Here is an 18,676-nt window from a genome sequence, read left to right as displayed (position 1 = left end):
TTTGTGGCTAAATATGATGAATGTGGAGGTTTTCGTGATGTATTTTTCTCTTCATCATGGAAGCATTGCATACTCACCAAAAGAAACTTCAGAAATAATTTTTGTTTGTTTGATTGGTTGAGGGTATTTTTTGGCCACATCTGTGGCATGTGGAAGTTCCAGACTAGGGATCAAACCCATGCCACAATGCAACCTGCACCACAGATGCAGTGATGCTGGATCCTTGACGTGCTATGACACATGGGAACTTCCTCAGAAATAATTTTTAAACTAGAAAGAAGAAAATGTTACCCCATATTCCCATCATTCAAACACCATCACTTTTACCATTTTGGTGGATTATCTTAGTCTTCCCCCACCCCATGTGTAGTTGTTTTCTTTCGGATCTAAGAAGCAGCATAAGGTAGTGAGAAAAGTGTAGTTTTTGAGGTCAGAGACGCTCGAGATAAAATTCTGGTCCTGTCACTTTTTTCAGATAATGTGTACTGAGTACTCACAGTGTGAAAAGTTTTATCTGTATTAACTCATTTAATATTTATACTAACCCTGTGAAGCCCCACTTTGTGTACAAGGAGACTAAGGCACAGGGGGGCTAAATAAGTTACCAAAGACTACACTGATCGTAAGTGGCAGATGAAAGAGTTGAACCCAGTAGTCTGAATCTGAAGCCCACAAACTGAACCCCTACCGTCTTGCCGCTACTCTTTTTTTTTTTTTTTTTTGGCCACGCCTGTGGCATGTGGAAGTTCTGGGCCAGGGACTGAACCCACATCCGAGCCCCTGCAGTAACAATGCCAGATCCTTAACCCACAGCGCCACAAGGGAACTCCTATTTTTTTATTTTTTATTTTCTCCTCCCACTCTTCGCTAGTCACCTTGATGGAGTTTAGTGAGCCTCTTTGCAAAGCTGAATCAACTCATATGTCAAGTGTCTGGCACACAGCAGGTATCTCAACAAATGGTGGCTGCTCACCACTTGAAAGTGTGTGTTTCAGGCAAGTTGAATATGAGGTGGGGGTGAAACTTCCAGCTGAAGTCAGATTGGAAGTCGAGTAAAGCCCAGTGTTTAGGTGCTGAAGCAATGAATTGGCCTACCTGGATTCTAGTCCCTGCTCTGCCACCTAACTGCCATGTAACCTGACAAGTTTGTTCACCTGTCTGAGCCTGTTTGCCGGTCCATAAAAGGGGGATGAAAATATTACCTTCTTTCTTGGTTTGAGTATATGGGGCAAGGTGTGGGAAGTAGTTAGGGACAGGGTTTGGGCATTGGCAGGGCTTGATAAATGCAGGGTTTTGTAATGGTGTGTATGATGGAAGTAATGATAAATCTGTGGTAATATTACCATAAGGTAATAGTCTCCTGTGTTAGGATTCTTGTGTGTATAAGGTATTGAAGGAGGCAAATCTCAACAAAATCCTTTCCTTCCAGTAACCGCACAATCCTGCGCTTCATTCTCAGCATACTGTCATTGCTCTGTGTTCCCCATTGTGCCTGGACCAGTGGAAAAACTCAGAAAATCCAGAGAAGGGGAGACAGATTCCCCCCCCCCAGGCTCCAGATTCCCACCCCAAAGCCCATAATGTGGGCAACTAGGGAATGTTGCAGTTTAGCCAGGAAAATGAAGGTTTGGCTATAGCACCTCATAGGTTAAGCTGCTCTAAATGTGAAAGGGGGAAAATCATACCCACTGGGGGGAGGAGGGTTGCTAATTCATCATGAAAATGTGTGGAATCTCTTTTTGGGGAGAGCATTAATAGGACAAATCTTGCTCTGTAAAGAATGGGCTTTAAGAGGAGTGCTTCACTCAGAAAAAGCAGTGAGCCTGGCTTCAAGGAATCCGTGGTTCTGTGAAGGTCAGCTACTGTGGTGAACATCCTCTAGCTTTCAAGGATGCTATTTCACTAGAAGAAAGTCAGCTCCTGACCAGGAGCACCGCTTTGGTGGAAGAGGAGAGGGATTCTGCGCTCCAGGGAAGGGATCAGGAGACCAGTGAGGCTAACAGGGACTCAGCTCCAAAAGTGCCCCGAAGGTAAACGTTAGTACAAGATGAGGAAGCGCCTCAAACAAAAAGAAAACCCTGCGGATCAAGCAGGGAAGTCTGGCGGCGGGAAATCGCCTGTTTCTCACTCTGGCAAAAAGGAGGGTTTCTGGAGCTGGCGAAGGTGGTGATGATGGAAGAGGCTTCTGCATTCCAGTTACCAAAGGTGCCGCCACACACCTTTCGGTCTCTTCCGGCCATAATAATTTGGAAATAATTTCCCGAGGGTTGACGCTGGCAGCGAAATCATTTGCATCGGGCTTGGGCTTTCCCCCATTTCTCCTCCTCCAGCCCCTTCACTAGTGCCTCAGGCCTGGGTCCCCAAACGGGACTGGAAACAGCCGCCCAGAGCGCCCAACCCTCGACTTCTTTGGGGCGTCCTGAAGCGTCCGGGCTCCCGGGATACGGGTGTACTTCTGGGGCGCGTGGACCCTCGCGAGGCTGGACTCACAGCCAGAGTAGAGCAGCCTCGAGGGGCGCGGCCCCGGGCAGGTCGCCCCGGCCTCAGCCCGTCAGGGGGACCATGCCGCAGGGGAGGGGTCGGAGACCGCGGGGAGGCAGGGAGGCGGTCCGGAAGCTTGGGCAGCCCAGGTGCACCGGGCGTGGGCGGGGCCGGCCGCGCGGGGTTAAGGTCCGCCCCGCCCCGGCCGCGCTGACTCAGTTTCACCAGAAACTAGGGGAGGAGGAGTCAGCCGATCCCCCGCGCACCGGACACCGGAGCGGAAGCTGCGGCCTGAGCCACGCAGGAAGCCGGGACCGGAACCTCGGCAGGCCCGACTCCACCCCACTCACCTGCGCAGGTAACTTGGGCGGAGGAGAGCAAGGCAGAGGCGGAGCGAGTCCAGAGCATGTTTGGCCCTTTGTTCTGCGCTCCTGCGTGTGTCTGGGTATGTGAGCTCCTTACCCGTCCGTCTGGAAGTCTGTCAGGCGCCGGGGTCACTGGAGTGTGCTTGGGAGGATCGAGGCTGCGTGCCCTCTTCACTCCTGGGGTGCACGATGCTCCCTGATCCTCCCCTTCACTTCCTCCCGGCCGGCCCGCCTCCCTTGAAGTCTCCCTGCTGATCCGGTGTCTCCTCCTCCGTTCCCTCCCCTCTCTCAGGCCACAAGCACCTTCGGAGCCCAGAGGCCCTCAGTGTGAAGGTTACCCCGAGGGGAGGAGGGCGACGGTCCCTGGGAGGACGATGGCCGAGGGCCGCCTCTCCCAGGCCAGCATTCCAGCGGTCGCCGTGTGGCTTCTCTTCGGGGTCTGCCTCCTGCGCACCGAAGCGGGGCAGCCGCGGGTGACCCCTGATCTGCCCACCGCGGATAACTGCCTGAACAGCTTTACTCCCGGAGTGCCTGCCTTCGTCCTCGACACCGACGCCTCGGTCAGAAACGGGGCCACGTTCCTGCGCTCCCTCACCTTGCGCCGCGGCCGGGACTGCGTGCACGCCTGCTGCAGCTCCAGCGACTGCAATCTGGCGCTGGTGGAGTTGAAGCCCGACGGTGGGGAGGACGCCATCGCCTCCTGCTTCCTCATCAACTGCCTCTATGAGCAGAACTTCGTGTGCAAGTTCGCGCCCAGGGAGGGCTTCATCAACTACCTCAGGCGGGAGGTTTACCGCTCCTACCGCGAGCTGCGGACCCAGGGCTTTGGAGGTAGGGACAGGGGTGCCAGAATTTGGAGCGACTGAGAGGAGGGGCTAGTTATGGAGTCCTGCGCGAGGCAGCAGAAAGGAGATAGGAGAGTCCCATTCTACCCCAACTCCTCCACAAGTAGGCGGTGTAAACAGTAAATAAAAGACAGGCTCCAGGAGTGGGGAGGGGTGACATTCTGGAGCGCAGACTGGCGCCTGAATTCCGGTTGTAGAGTGGGCTGGTGCTCTGGGATATGTGTACTGGGAAAGAGGACCCAGCTTCCTGGGATTCCTACTTTGGGCCCTAATAGGCGAGTCAGGGAGTGAGCTGTCTGGAGGCCACCTCCAGACAGATAGGTACTCCTAGCCAAGCACTGTTCTAGGCACTTTGAGGCCATGCCAAGTGAACCTGGTGAAGGATAGGCTAGTTCTCCTCTGCTGGCCTTGGCACTGGTTATAACAGCTCTCTGTGCCTCTTCCCACAACGCAGGTCTTTGGGTGGTCTGGGGAAAACTGCCAGACCTCAGAGCCTAAAGAATAAGTCTAGTCTGGGGGTGACCCGGCCAGGAGGGGGTGATCCTGTGGGCACAGGAGCCTGGAGGCTCTGGGGTGGGGGTGAGGAGGGTTGGTGGGTGAGTCAGCCCACTGGTATGTATACCTGGTAAGAGAGGGATATTAACTGTCCAGGCAAGTGTGTGTGTGTGTGTGTGTGTGTGTGTGTGTGTGTGCGCGCATGTGTGTATGTGTGTGCGCCTGTGCATCCAGGCAAGGCTCTCCCTGCTGAGGATCTGGTAGCCAACCTGTCTGCTCACCTCCTTTACTTCCAGGTTAAGGATAAAGTGGGGTCCAAGGTTCCTCCTCTTCCTCTTGGGACTGACCAGTTAGCTAGGATCGGGGCCCCTCCAGAGACCTTCATTCCCCATTCTTTCCACCTGCTCTTTCTGGCCAGGTGGGGCACTAGGGCAGGGATGGGTCACACTGATAACCTCTGTTAGCACTTTACAGTTTGCTGATTGCCATGCCATTCAGTCTCCACTTAGGCATCATGACAACCACCTCTGAAAAGGGTGCTATTAGTAGTCAGCCTACATTTTAGATTAGGAAACTGACTCTCCTGTTAAATAATCTGCCCAGGATAACAATGGGAGACCTGGGAGACCTGGGACTCAGCCCTAGGGAGGACCTCTGAAATTCCTCACACAAGACCACCTTTCTAGTGGAAATCTGTCTCTGACTCAAGGTAGCCCAGTGGACAACAGAATTGGAGCCCACGGAGCCCTGGGGCCAGGATGTGGCTGGGGCTGAGTCTTGCTGTGGTTTTAATTCTCCAAAGTGGGGAGTTCCCATTGTGGCTCAGTGGTTAACGAACCTGACTAGTATCTATGAGGATGAAAGTTCAATCCCTGACCTCTCTCAGTGGGTTAAGGATCCAGCATTGCCGTGAGCTGTGGTGTAGGACGAAGATACGGCTCGGATCTGGTGTTGCTGTGGCTGTGGTGTAGGCCGGCTGCCACAGCTCTGATTTGAACCCTAGCCTGGGAACTTCCATATGCTGTGGGTGCAGCCCTGAGAAGCAAAATAAAAAAAAAAAGTTAAAAAGTAAAAAAAAAATTTAATTCTACAAAGTGGGGAAGGGACTTTCCTTCTTTCTCTCCAGCCTTTCCTCTTCTCCCTGTCCTCCCAGTAACTCTCTTGGATCTCTGGGGAAGGGTGGGATGGAGATCCTGGGATGAGGACACCATCTCTAGGCCAGGCTGGGCCACTGGGTCTCCCACTGGGCCAGGGCCCGAGCCTGTTCCTCAAGGAAGCAGCGGAGAGTGTAGGTGGTGATGACTCTAATTGACCTGAGCTCCCTGTGCCCTCCCTGCCTTGACAGGACCTATTGGAGCCCCACTGCGGGGCCAGTGCCTGGAACTCTGGGGTCTGGCCAGCGAGCTGAGCTGGACAAGGACCTTCCTCACCTGGAAACCTCCCCACCCCCTAACTGGCCTGAGTGGCACAAGATAGGACGGAGTGGGGATTTCCTGGAGCCTCTGGGGAGCTGGGTAGAGTCTGGACTTAGTGTAAACCCCAGGCCATTTCAGGGCACCGCAGTACTAGGCGGTGTGGGGAATGCTGCGCACCTGTCACAGAGTCCATTCGACTGAATCCGGTACAAACAGGGTCAAGCCAGTATGGCATCTTGAAGGCTAGGCTAGTGTAGATGGAGGCAGGCAAGGTGGGCGAGTGCTCAGGGCTTCTAAACCTTTCATTCTTGTACTGGGGGGAAGCCTCTCCAGGGTGGGTTAGTCTGTTCTTCTTTCCCTGGCTGGGACCAGGCCAGTCCAGATCCCTGGAGCCCTCTGAGGACCCTGCTCTTCCCCTCCCCTTCCCCTCTTTCTGTAGGAGGAGTGGCTTAGGAGGTGGAGTCTGTATTTCCCTGGAGACTCCTGAGGCCTGGCAGCTGGGGGAGGGGCTGGCTTTATGGCCACTCTGGCCCTTCTGTCTCTTCTTGGGGCGGGGGAAAGGGAGTGGTTGGGCAGGGCATCTGCCCCTTGCTCCTGGGAGCTGGGGCTCGGAGAGGACCAGCTGTGTGTGGGTGGATACTGCCGATTTGGCCCAAGGACTGATATATCACTCTGCCTGTCACTTCCACCCTGGGGGCCAGTGGGGCTAGCCTGTCTTTCTGCTAGAGAGACTCTCACCTTTGCGACTGCTGATTACTTTCTGAAAAATGCAGGGAGGGAGGAATGGGCTCCTCCTAGCTCTCTCCCTCCTTGCTTGGCCTCTCACCCTAAGGAGCCTGGAGCTAGCCCCTGTTGGGCCTTCAAGCCACTGGTCTGGGGCTTGGTTCCATACAGGCACTTTCCTGCTTTCCTGGTCTTATTTCTCCTCAGCCACTGGAAGCGAGGCTCCCTTTTCTCCTTCCTGTAGGCCTCTGCACCCTTGGACATGTTTCTCTGTGGAAGCTCTCCCCTCCTATCACTTTGCTGTTACCATGTGGCCTGGTCTTCTCACCTCTGGGACCACCCTCTGTGAGTCCCCTATTGGCTCTGCTTTCTCCACCTCATCATCCAGGAATCCCTGTGACTCAGCCTCCTACCAGCTGTTCCTCCCTCTTTATCTTCTCTTCCTCCTTTTGAACTCTTCTACCTGACATAATCCTCATTCTCTGTGGAGGGCTTTTTTTTTTTTTTTGTCTTTTTTTTTAGGGCTGCGCTTGCGGCATATGGAGATTCCCAGGCTAGGGGTCAAATCTGAGCTGTAGCTGCTGGCTTATGCCACAGCCATAGCCACACCAGATCCTAGTTGCGTCTGCGACCTATACCACAGCTCACGGCAACACTGGATCCTTAACCCACTGAGCAAGGCCAGGTATTGAACCCACATCTTCTTGGATACTAGTTGGGTTTGTTAACCACTGAGCCACGATGGGAACTCCAAGGGGGCATTTTGACAATAGCCATCAAAAATGTAAATGCACATAGCCCTCAACACAATTCCACTTGCAAGAACTCATCTTGGGGCTATGCTTAAACATGTGTAAAACAACTTACCAGCCAGTCAGCCACTGTAGCATTGTTTATAATAGCAGAGAAGAGTTCTCTGGTGGCTCAGCAGGTTAAGGTTCCAGCATTGTCACTGCTGTGGCTTGGGTTGCTTCTGTGGCTTGGGTTCTAATCCCTGGCCCAGGAACCTCCACATGCCATGGGCGTGGCCAAAATTATATGTGGGGGGATGGGGAGTTCCCACTGTGGTGCATTAGGATCGGATCGGTGGCATCTCTGCAGAGCTAAGACGCAGGCTCCATCACCATTCTGGCATAGTAGGTTAAAGGATCCCACTGCCACGGCTGTGGTGTAGGTCACATAGGTCACAACTGTGGCTTTGATCTAATCCCTGGTCTGGGAACTCCATGTACCTCGGGGTGGCCAAAAAAAGAAAAAAATGTGTATATACTAGCAAAGAATTTGGAACAAGCTCAATGTCTGTCAACACATTCTATAGTTGGATAGTGTGGTGCTTTTTTAATAACAATAATAACAACCTCCGAGGCAGCATAGGTTAGTTCTGTAAATTATGGTGCATTCATATAATAAGTACTATGCAACCAAAAAAAAAGAAGTGTTTTATGTGTTGCTGTAAAGGATTTTCCGTATATAAAGGAAAAAGCAAGATGAAGAACTTGCATGCTGTGAATTCAATACTCTCTCCCTCTCTTTTTTTTTTTCTTCTTTTTTTTGGCTTTTTAGGACAGCACCCGAGGCATATGGAGGTTCCCAGGATAAGGGTCAAATAGGTGCTGTAGCCACTACACCACAGCCACAGCAACGCCAGATCCTTAAACCACTGAGCAAGGGCAGGGATCGAACCTGTGTCCTCATGGATGCTAGTCAGATCTGTTTCCACTGAGCCACGACAGAAACTCCCAATACTCTCTTGATATTCACACATTCACACCCAAACTAGTAAGAGTGGATGTCTCTGGAGAGAGGATGCTGAAGGGTTAAGAAAAAAGGACTTAATTTTCTTTACCCTTCTTGTTTTTTGTTTTTTAAATTTTTTATCATGTGTATGTGTTACCTAAGCTAAAAAAAAAACCCAAAACAAACAAACAAACAAAACCCTAATATAAAAGGAATAAAAAATCATACCTCTAAGCAGGCGCTCTGATGTTTTAGAAAGGGCATGGGTCAGACCACAGTTCAAATCACAGCGCAGCATTTAGAAACTGGGCAAGTTATTTAACTTCTCTGGAATCAATTTTCTCATCTGGAAAGAGGGATGAGCGTGGAGATGTGGCAGAATGGTTAGGAAGGTAGGCAGTGTAGATCAGGGGTCAGCAAACTTTCTGTGAAGTTTCAGATAGTAAATATTTTAGGCTGGAGTTCCTGTCATGGCTCAGGGGAAACAAATCTGACTAGCATCCACGAGCATGCAGATTCGATCCCTGGCCTTACTCAGTGGATTAAGGATCTGGCATTGCTGTGAGCTGTGGTGTAGGTCACAGATGAGGCTCGGATCCAGTGTTGCTGTGGCTGTGGTGTAGGCCAGTGGCCATAGCTTTGATTCAACCCCTAGCCTGGGAACCTCCATATGCCATAAGTGTGGCCCTAAAAAAGACAAAAAAAAATGTTGGCTTTGTGGGCTGTATGTACAGTATTGGTTACAACTGCTCAACTCTGCTATTGTAACATGAAAGCAGCCATCCAAATATATAAACAATTAAGCTGTATCTTAATTTATAGACACAAATTTGAATTTTATGTGCTTTTTTCACATCATGAAGGTGGGGTTTTTTTTGGCCATGCCAGCAGCACGTGGAAGTTCCCAGGCCAGGGATCAAACCTGTGCCACAGCAGTGACCCAGGCCGCTGCACTAACAATGCTGGATCCTTAATCCACTGGGCCACAAGATAGCTCTCACAAAGTATTATTTAAAAAATTTTTTTTCAACCATTTAAACATATAACAGGTGGTGGGCTAAATGTGGCCTGTGGGCCATAGTTTGCCAAACCCTGATGGAGATGCTGCAAGTAAAGTACTTTGCATGGGGCCCGGCGCACTTTCAGCAAGTGGTAGCATTGTTAACATGACTCCAGCTTTTTCTCCACCTCTGGCTTCTCTGGAGCTCCCACTGCGGTCCTCCCCTCCCTCAAATTCGGCTTCTCAGAGTTCCTGTCGTGGTGCATCGGGAACAAATCCAACTAAGAATCATGAGGTTGTGGGTTCGAGCCCTGGCCTCACTCAATGGGTTAAGGACCCAGTGTTGCCGTGAGCTGTGGTGTAGGTTGCAGACATGACTCAGACCTGGCGTTGCTGTGGCTGTGATGTAGGCCGGCAGCTGTAGCTCCGATTAGACCTCTAGACTGGGAACCTCCATATGCTGTGGGTGAGGCCCTAAAAAAAAATTCAACTTCTCTGTGACTGAGGCCACATGTTCCTGCTAGATCTGATTTCCCTTCCATCTGTGTCCTGGCTCTCCCTCCCCAGTTCCCCAGCACCTGTCATGCACGGAAGTCTGAAATGTCTGCCCAGCGTTCTCATACCCTCCTTTCCATCCCTTAGCTGTCCCTTAATCCAGATTGTTCCTGTTGCATCAGCCTTGAACTCCTGCCCTCCTTGTTCCATAGAAGTAATTTCATTTGAAACAGATGGGTAAACAGCTGCTGCCTCGAGCTCAGGAGTTCCCCTGCTGCCCAGACCCTTGGCCCCTCCCTGAGGACTCCTGGACCTCGATCAGGCATCTAGGAGGTCAATGTCTAATGAGGCCAGGGCCTCCTGGACTCTGTGCCACTGCTCATGGCCAATGTCTATCCTCTTCCTGTTCTACCAGTTGCTAAGTATTTAAGTATCACTCCTGCTGTGTCCACATGCCCTGGACCCAGCATCCAGGGCCCTTTGAGGTCTGTCCTGGCCCAGCTGGTCTCCTTAATGTCCACCAAGTTCCCAACTCCTTGCTCTGGCTCATCATGTTTTCTGCTGTCATCAACAACACAGAAGTTCTCTTCCACGACTAAATGAGTAAGAACAAAACCAAAAGTTCCCTTTGTGGCTCAGTGGGTTAAGAACCTGACATAGTGTCTGTGAGGATGTGGGTTTTATACCTGGCCTCGCTCAGTGGGTTAAGGATCTGGCATTGCTATGAGCTGGGTGTAGGTCCCCAGATGTGGCTCAGATCCAGTGTGGATGTGGCTGTGTCGCAGGCCAGCAGCTACAGCTCCTATTCAACCCCTAGCCTGGGAACTTCTTTATGCCATAAGTGTGGCCCTAAAAAAAAAATTTAAAAAAAAAATCAAAAATTCTCTCTTCCTTCTTCATAGAGCCTTGCCTTCCCCTTTAGCTCGCTGTCTCTTTCCCTTCTCTGAATATGCACTTCCTTGTCTTGTACATGTACCACAAGCCCCTTCATCTTGTTGGGTCTAATCTGCCTGAATGAACCATAATACCCTCAAGGGAAGTGGGTCAGTTTCCTGGGGCTGCTGTCCCTATTACTACAAACTGGGTGACTTAAAACAAGAGAAATGTATTGACTCACCATTCTGGAGGTCAAATGACCAAATCCAAGGTGTCAGCAGGGCCATATTCCCTTTGAAGACCCCAGGGGAGTATCCTTCCTTGCCTCTTCCAGCTTCTGGTGGCTCTAGGCATTCCTTGGAGCATGGCTGCATCACTCCAATCTCTGCCTCTGTCTTCACACAGCCTTCCCTTCCCTTCCTCTACCTTCTCCTCTTTTTTTATAAAGACACTTGTCATTGGATGTAGGGTCTCTCCGGTGAAACCACGATTATCTCATGTGGACTTCTGCAAAGAACTTTCTTTCAAATAAGGTCACAGCACGAATTCTGGAGGTTAGACATGGACATATATTTGGGGGGGAAGGAGGCCACCATTCAACCCACTATAGGCTGGAATCCTGCGTTATGCTGGTTTCTGTCTCCAGCCCCTAAACTGAGACTGGAGAAAGCCTCAGGCACAAGCGCTGTTTGGTTGAGGGAGGACATGGTTCCCTTGAATCCCCTTATAACTGGAGGCAGAGTCTGTCTGAAGTGGCAGAGACACCCTCCTCATGGCCAATCATCCTAGGACATGGGGACTTGATCCAGTGCCACCCAGGGACTCTGCTTAGGGCTTCTATCAGGATGGGCTTCTCAGCAGTGATCTGGGCTGCAGAGTGAGCCGTGATGGTGTTATTACACATTAACTTATTTGGCTTTTCAAAAGTATTGTGGGTTTTGTTTTGTTCTTTGTTTTGGGGGGGTTTTGCAGGGTTTTTTTTTTTCAAGGTTGTTTGTTTGTTTGTTTTTAGGGCCACACATGCAGCATATAGAAATTCCATGGCTAAGGGTCTAATCGGAGCTGCAGCTGCCAGCCTACACCACAGCCACAGCAATGCAGGATCTGAGCTACATCTGTGACCTGTACCACAGGTCACGGCAGCACTGGATCCTTAACCCACTGAGTGAGGCCAGGAATCGAACCTGCATCCTCATGGATACTAGTTGGGTTGGTAACCCACTGAGCCACAGCGGACACTCCCACTCTAACTTTTTAAGCAGTTAGGAGTTCCCTGGTGGCTCCGTGACTTAAGGATCCAGCATTGTCACTGATGTGGCTCTGGTTACTCCTGTGGTCTGGGTTTAATCCCTGGCTCTGGAACTTCTGCTTGCCCCAGGTGTGGCCAAAGGGGGGGGGATTAATAAATAAAAGCACTTAGCCAGGTACCTGTTTATTGGAGAAAACAGGAAAAGCCCCCTCCTTCCAAATATATGTGCATATATTTTTTTCCCTTCCTATATGGGATCAGATGGCAATACTATTCAGTTATTTGCTTCAGAAAGTTGGTTTTACACTATAAAATGTCTTAAGTATAATATATGTAAACAGAGGGCCAGAAGATGGTGTAGTTGTGAATGCCCATCTGCACCTCATGCCTGTGGCTGAATCCTAGGCTGGTCTAGTGAGCCATTCTACACCAGCCCCAATTCCAGGAGAGACCCTGTCCATTCAGTGAGAGCTGACCTTACCCCACTTCCTTCCAGGGTCCCGGATCCCCAAGGCCTGGGACGGCATAGACTTGAAGGTACAGCCCCAGGAACCCCTGGTGCTGAAGGGTGTGGAGGACACAGATTGGCACCTACTGCAGGGTGATACAGACGTCAGGGTGGAGGTGAGACCCTGGGCTGGGTCCCTGACCCCCACTTTAGCTCTTCAGGGTCCCCTTTCTGGTGGCACAGGCCAGACTGTGGCTCCAGACTGGGTGAGGTGGATAGAAGCTGAGGAGCCACTTATTACCAAAGACTTCTGCTCTCCTGGTGGGGGAGGGTGCTGATGGGGAGGGCCTGGGGCAGTCCAGGGCCATCGGGCATCCTGGCCTGATGGCCACTCCTGTGTGTAGAGGAATGAACCGGATCAGGTGGAGCTATGGGGACTGAAGGAAGGCAGCTACCTGTTCCAGCTGACAGTGGCCGGTTCAGATGAGCCAGATAGCACATCCAACATCACGGTCACTGTGCTGTCTCCCAAGCAGACAGAAGGTGAGGAAGGGGGTGGGGAAGCAGCAGCGGGGACACACCCCACCCCCATTGATGGCCCCTCAGATCCCCCTCACCAGCCCCCCCTCCTCCAGAATATTGCCTCGCATCCCGCAAGGTGGGCCGCTGCCGTGGTTCCTTCCCCCGCTGGTACTACGACCCCACAGAACAGATCTGCAAGAGTTTCGTTTATGGAGGTTGCTTGGGCAACAAAAACAACTACCTTCGAGAAGAAGAGTGCAAGCTCACCTGCCAAGACGTGCAAGGTGGGCCTTTGCGAAGCAGTGTTAGGGCTCAGGTGACATTCCCCCAGGGTAGGTGTTCTTTCCTCACAGGTCGGGAAGGTGGGCGTGGGAGTGCCTGTGCCCAGGTTCCCCATCAGCTCGTCCCTGGGGGGGCCTGGCCCTGCCTCCTCTCATTCTTCTGTCGTTCTCTCCTAGGCCCCTCGATTGAAAGGCACCATCCAGGTGGGCTTTGCTTCTTTCCCTGCTCTCCTCCCCCCGCTGGCTCTCCAGCCCATATCAAGTCCAGGCCCCTGACCACGCTGCCTTGGCCCAACCCATTGCTACCCTCATAGGACAAGAAGGCCCACAGCACCTCCTTGCAGCCCAGCATCCTCCTGTCAGGCTCTGCCCATTTTGAGTGTAGGAGGGTTTGAGGGCTGGGGGTGGAAAGGGAACAGGGGTCGTGTCATGAGGCTGCATTGAGGTGGAGAGGGCCAGGCACGGGAGAGACCCTTGATATTTGCTGCACTCTGCTTGAACCTGACCTCCCCCTCCATGCTGTCCCACCTCCTCCTAGTGTGCTCTGGTACCTGTCACCCCAGCATGTTCCGCTGCAGGGATGGCTGCTGCATCGACAGCTTCCTGGAATGTGACGACACACCCGACTGCCCCGATGCCTCCGACGAGGCCACCTGTGAAAAATGTGAGGCCTGGGGACGCAGGGCGGTGGGTGGCAGCAGCACAGGTCCAGACCACTCACCCTGCACCTCCGGGAGACTCTTGTCAGGTCCACGCCTCTGATCTTTCATCTTTACAGATACCAAGGGATTTGATAAACTCCAGAGGATCCACTTCCCCAGGGACAAAGGTGAGACCCTGAGCATGTCCCCTGGGTCAGGACTGGCATCAGCGTGCTGAAGGAGTGTGCTGTGTGTACCAGGCTGTGGGCAGAAAGCCAGGGCGGTTGTCGGGGGTGCTCCTGGGCTTGCTTTCTGAATTTCCCAAGCATCAGACATCCTCTTAACACCTTCAGAAGTTTAGCCATGTCCACATATCACTGAGATGTTATTGATTTAACTTAATGTATTAAAAAGAAAATTTCAGGGAGTTCCTGTTGTGGCTCAGTGGGTTATGAACCTGACTAGTATCCATAAGAATGCAGGTTTGATCCCTGGCCTCACTCAGTGGGTTAAGGATCCAGCATTGCTGCAACATAGGTCACAGATGCAGCTTGGATCTAGTATTGCTGTGGCTGTGTTGTAGGCCGGCGGCCGCAGCTCTGATTCAACCCCTAGCCTGGGAATTTCCATATGCTGCAGGTGCAACCATAAAAAGAAAAAACAACCCCCCCCTCCAAAAAAACAACAAAAAATGGGAAATTTCATATCACTACCATAATGGAAAGCCACTCTTATATGCTACCAACTGAGATTGACTTCTGCAATAAGTAGAACATGATAGATGATACTATGAGAAAAAGAACAGATGTATATATGCGACTATCACTTTGCAGTACAGTAGAAGATGACAGAACATTGTAAATTAACTATAATTTAATAATTTTTTTTTTTTTTTGGTCTTTTTAGGCCACACTCATGACATATGGAGGTTCCCAGACTAGGGGTTTAGGGGTTGAATGGGAGCTGTCGCTGCTGGCCTGCACCACAGACACAGCCACGCCAGATCTGAGCCATTTCTGTGGCCTACACTGCAGCTCACGGCAACACCGGATCCTTAACCCACTGAGCAAGGCTGGGGATCAAACCCGAGTCCTCATAGATACTAGTCGGTTTTGTTACCTGCTGAGCCATGGTGAGAACGACAAAAAATTTTTTTTAAATACTCAAAGAAAAAAAAAGATAGCAGTTACTCAAATAGGGACCAGCAAGCAAAGAACTTAAAGGTAATGGCAATGTCATAACATTTGTTTGTATGTACTTAATAATTAAAAATAATAATAGGAGTTTCCATCATGGCTTAGCGGAAACAAATTTGACTAGTACCCATGAGGACGCAGGTTAGATCCCTCACCTCGCTCAGTGAGTTACGGATCCAGAGTTGCCGTGAGCTGTGGTGTAGATTGTAGACGTGGCTTGAATCTGGAGTTGCTATGGCTGTGGCATAGGCCATCGGTGATAGCTCCCATTCAACCCCTAGCCCGGGAACCTCCTTATACCGTGCTTGTGGCCCTAAAAAGACAAAGTAATAATAATAGTAACATAAAATTAAAAATAAGTATAATAAAACATGGTAATAAATTTTACCTGGACATTGTTGCCTGCCAAGGCTCAGACCCTGAGCCTTCTTTATAAAAAGGTAGACCATCCAGTGTTGGAGAGACAGCTAAGACTGATATAATGAGGAAGGCTGAAAGAAAATTGAAAAAGAGTTATGTGAGGCAGCCTGGGGTAATTCTGGGCCTAAGATTACTGTGCTGGATTTATCGTACTTGCTTCTGGAAATACTGCAGATGGGCCAGATATGTGGGCCTCAGTGTGAGGAGGGTAGGGAGGTGGCAGGTAGCAACCATGTGGAGCCTACTGATGGCACGGAGGCCCTGTGAACACACACCCCTTTGTCTGCTCCTTACCCACCAGGCCACTGCGTGGATCTGCCAGACACCGGCCACTGCTTGGAGAGCATCCCTCGGTGGTACTACAACCCCTTCACTGAACGCTGTGCCCGCTTTACCTACGGTGGATGTTATGGCAACAAGAACAACTTTGAGGAGGAGGAGCAGTGCCTGGAGTCCTGTCGTGGCATCTCCAGTGAGCCGGGCGCTATGGGATGGAAAATGGGGAGGGGAAAGGCTTAGCTAGAGCACTAGAGCAGTCCCTAGGCCTGGGCTGGTCACATTTCTTTCTCAGAGCACCAGGAATGGGGGTGGGAGAGGGTAGCATTGCGGGGGGGGCGGTGGTCTGGGCACTGCTAAGGAGCAGCTGAGTCTCTGAGTATTAACTTGTCTCTTCCCTCTCACCCCCATCATTTTGCAGAGAAGGATGTGTTTGGTCTACGGCGGGAAAGCCCCATTCCCAACGCAGGTAAGCCCTGGTCTGCCCTGTCACTACTGAGTAGGTAGCAACTCAAGGATCAACTCCACATAATTGACTGTGACTGCCTAAACCTGTGTTGAGAAGGATCCTGAGGTTGGCTAAAGGGACAGAGCACCACAATCAATAGTGATACCTGCCAGTAGTTCCCGTTGTGGTTCAGTGGATTAAGAACCTGACTAGTATCCATGAGGATGTGGATTTGATCCCTGGCTTTCCTCAGTGGGTTAAGATCTGGCATTGCCATGAGCTCTGGCGTAGGTCGCAGATGCAGCTCAGATCTGGCGTTGCAATGGCTGTGGTGTAGGCCAGTAGCTACAGCTCCAATTCAATCTCTAAACTGGGAACCTCCATATGCCGCAGGCACAGCCCTAAAATGGGTGTGTGTGGGGGGAATAGTGACACCTGCCATGGGCAAGGAGAGGAGCATAAAAAAATGCATGCCAGATGTGTGCCATAGAGTCCCCTGCCCTTTCCCCATACCACCTGCAAGTGGAGTGACCTGGAGCTAAGACTGAGGCTCATGAGAATCTCTCCTGCTGAGCTCCCAATGGGCCCATTCAGCCGTGCAGTGCCCAAGGTCCTTCCACACCTGGCATCTACCTGCCGTCGTCTCTTTGATACAGGCCAAGGGTGGGCGTTGAACCAAGCAGGCCTTGGGAGCTCATTCGGCCCCTTCTTTCCCCCAGGCTCTGTAGAGGTGGCCATTGCCGTGCTCCTGGGCACCTGCATTGTGGTCATGGTGGCCATCCTGGGTTACTGTTTCTTCAAGAGCCAGAGAAAGAGCTTCCACAGACACCACCACCGCCACCCCCCACCCCCTACCCCGACCAGTTCCAAGGTCTCCACCACCGAGGACATGGAGCACCTGGTCTATTACCAAACAACCCGCCCCCTCTGAGCCTGGGGCTGCCTTGGCCCTCGGGCCTGGGGCTCTGGAGAGCTCTGGCCAGCTCTCACCTGGCCCTGCTTCCTTCTTGCCAAGATGGAGGTCTGGGCAAGACTTTGGGACCAGACTCCTCCCGCCTGTTTCCCAGGCCCATTCTACCTCCAAGGCCAGGCCTCCAGCCCCTCTCTGAGGTCGCTCAGCTAAGCTCAGGCCACTGGTTCCTGAGAAAGAGCAGAAAACCTTTGAGCTAGAGGTTCCACACCCAGTTGGACCTGTCTGCCTAGGATTTCAGAAGAAGTTGGAGTTTTGCTTTTGGTTCAGCGCTGCCCGCCCCCACCCCTTGACCTTGGGAAGGGGCCCAGGGCACATCCGAAGCTGGGGCCACGACCCTGTCTTCCAGAACCACCCCTCCCACTCTGCACAGTCCAGGGCTGGGGGAAGAACTTCCCTGTATAGTTTGTGTTGTACAGAGTTACTTTTTGTTTATTTAATGCCGTGGGGGTGGGCAAGAGGAGTGACAAGTGGCTCTCTGGCCCCTGCTTCCTCTTCCCCCTCCCCCGAGAGTGAACCCCAGCCCTGCCTGGCCCGGCACACAGAGCCAGAGCCTCCACCGCCCAGGGCTCTCCAGCATCACCCTCCCACCTGCTCCCCTACCTCCCACAGGCCCAGTCCACCCACCGTGTAATAAAATGATTTGTTCTTTCAGTCTCCTGCCTCTGCTGTGTGGGCCAGGAGAGGGACAGAGCTGCTGTGGGGCGGGGGTGGGGGGAGGTGGGGGGGAGGAATGGGACTGCCCTGTCCAACCGGTTCCTGCTTTGGTCACCCTGTTCAGCAGGTTTTCCCACCCTTCCCGAAACTGTGCTAGCCCCAGCCCCTGAAGGCAGAGAGAAGCACCAAGTCTGACCCCCAGAGGGGAGGGGAGAGAAGGCCATGGGAGTAGGGGCCTAGGGAGGCTGCAGGGCACTATTTCTTCCTGGTTTGAGCCTGTCAACAAGCCTGCTCAGCAGCTGAGGCCAGTCACCTGGGGGTGCAGTTGAGGACTGGGGGGTGGGGTGGGGGTGCACCGGCTTGAACCCTGCTTCTCATCTCTGCTCCCACTGGTGTGGGGGATGAGGACAAGGGTCCCATCTGGCCATACACAGAAGGAATGTAGCTGCTCCCCAAGATCTAAGCTGTCCAGAAGGAACTTTTAGTGGAGGTGCTCCCCTCCATTTGTTTGGAGCTACGCACCTCCTGGTGCCAAAAACAAACAAACAAAATCCTTTTAATTCATTTCTTCAACAAATTATTTATTAGGGAGTTCAGGGGTAACAAACCAACTAGTATCCATGAAGACGGGGGTTTGATCCCTGGCCTCGTTCAGTGGGTTAAGGATCCAGCATTGCAGTGAGCCGTGGTGTAGGTCACAGACATGGCTTGGATCCCATGTTGCTGTGGCTGTGGCGTAGGCCGGCAGCTGCAGCTCTGATTCAGTCCCTAGCCTGGGAACTTCCATTTGCCATGGGTGCAGCCTAAAAAGATTTTTAAAAAAATTATTAAGCTCCTACGTGCCAGGTACCGCCAATCATTAGGAATTTGGTGTTAAATACACAGGAAGCACTATGTAAGTACATGTCTCAAGTGATGGCCTCAGCACACAACCCTGGAATGATCCTCATTTTACAGGCGAGGAAACTGACTCAGCAAAGTTCAGTTCCTAAGGTCCTAGAGCTGGTACAAGAGGATGGATTCAAACCCTAACATTATGTCTCCGGAGTCTAGTCTTACAAAAGAGATGATTTTAGATTGTGATCAGTGCTGTACAGAAAAAAAAAAATGGCAATGTATGCTTGCATTTTTTAACA

The 18,676-nt window shown here is 51.8% G+C and overlaps 2 protein-coding genes across 9 annotated transcripts in view; one reads left to right on the top strand and one right to left on the bottom strand.

Annotated features, from left to right (window-relative positions):
- Positions 1-3,049, bottom strand: part of PPP1R14D (protein phosphatase 1 regulatory inhibitor subunit 14D) — a 36,165-nt gene extending 33,116 nt beyond the window's left edge. For 2 of the 3 annotated variants that reach the window (XM_021062777.1, XM_005659736.3), the window contains exon 1: positions 2,944-3,049. The gene's annotated coding sequence lies outside the window, so the exon portion shown is untranslated. The other variant, XM_021062855.1, reaches the window with a different exon arrangement.
- SPINT1 (serine peptidase inhibitor, Kunitz type 1) lies at positions 2,655-17,537 on the top strand. 6 transcript variants are annotated; one of them, XM_013993159.2, is made up of 11 exons: positions 2,655-2,839; positions 3,139-3,677; positions 12,178-12,305; positions 12,534-12,672; positions 12,765-12,935; positions 13,110-13,136; positions 13,471-13,596; positions 13,711-13,761; positions 15,491-15,661; positions 15,887-15,934; positions 16,633-17,537. In XM_013993159.2, the coding sequence occupies exons 2-11, from the start codon at positions 3,221-3,223 to the stop codon at positions 16,842-16,844; spliced, it is 1,530 nt and encodes a 509-aa protein (XP_013848613.1). In that variant the 5' UTR covers positions 2,655-2,839; positions 3,139-3,220; the 3' UTR covers positions 16,845-17,537.

Source organism: Sus scrofa, chromosome 1 (assembly GCF_000003025.6).
Source record: "Sus scrofa isolate TJ Tabasco breed Duroc chromosome 1, Sscrofa11.1, whole genome shotgun sequence".
Lineage (NCBI taxonomy): Eukaryota > Metazoa > Chordata > Mammalia > Artiodactyla > Suidae > Sus > Sus scrofa.
This window is presented reverse-complemented; position numbering and strand designations above follow the sequence as displayed.

What these genes read in the sequence shown, in the direction of transcription:
- SPINT1 (XM_021101376.1), top strand. Translation starts at nt 3,221, where the DNA reads ATGGCCGAGGGCCGCCTCTCCCAGGCCAGCATTCCAGCGGTCGCCGTG. An exon ending in GCGGACCCAGGGCTTTGGAG is followed by an intron (nt 3,678 to 12,177) that starts GTAGGGACAGGG and finishes ACTTCCTTCCAG; the next exon opens with GGTCCCGGATCCCCAAGGCC. An exon ending in GTCCTGTCGTGGCATCTCCA is followed by an intron (nt 15,662 to 15,886) that starts GTGAGCCGGGCG and finishes ATCATTTTGCAG; the next exon opens with AGAAGGATGTGTTTGGTCTA.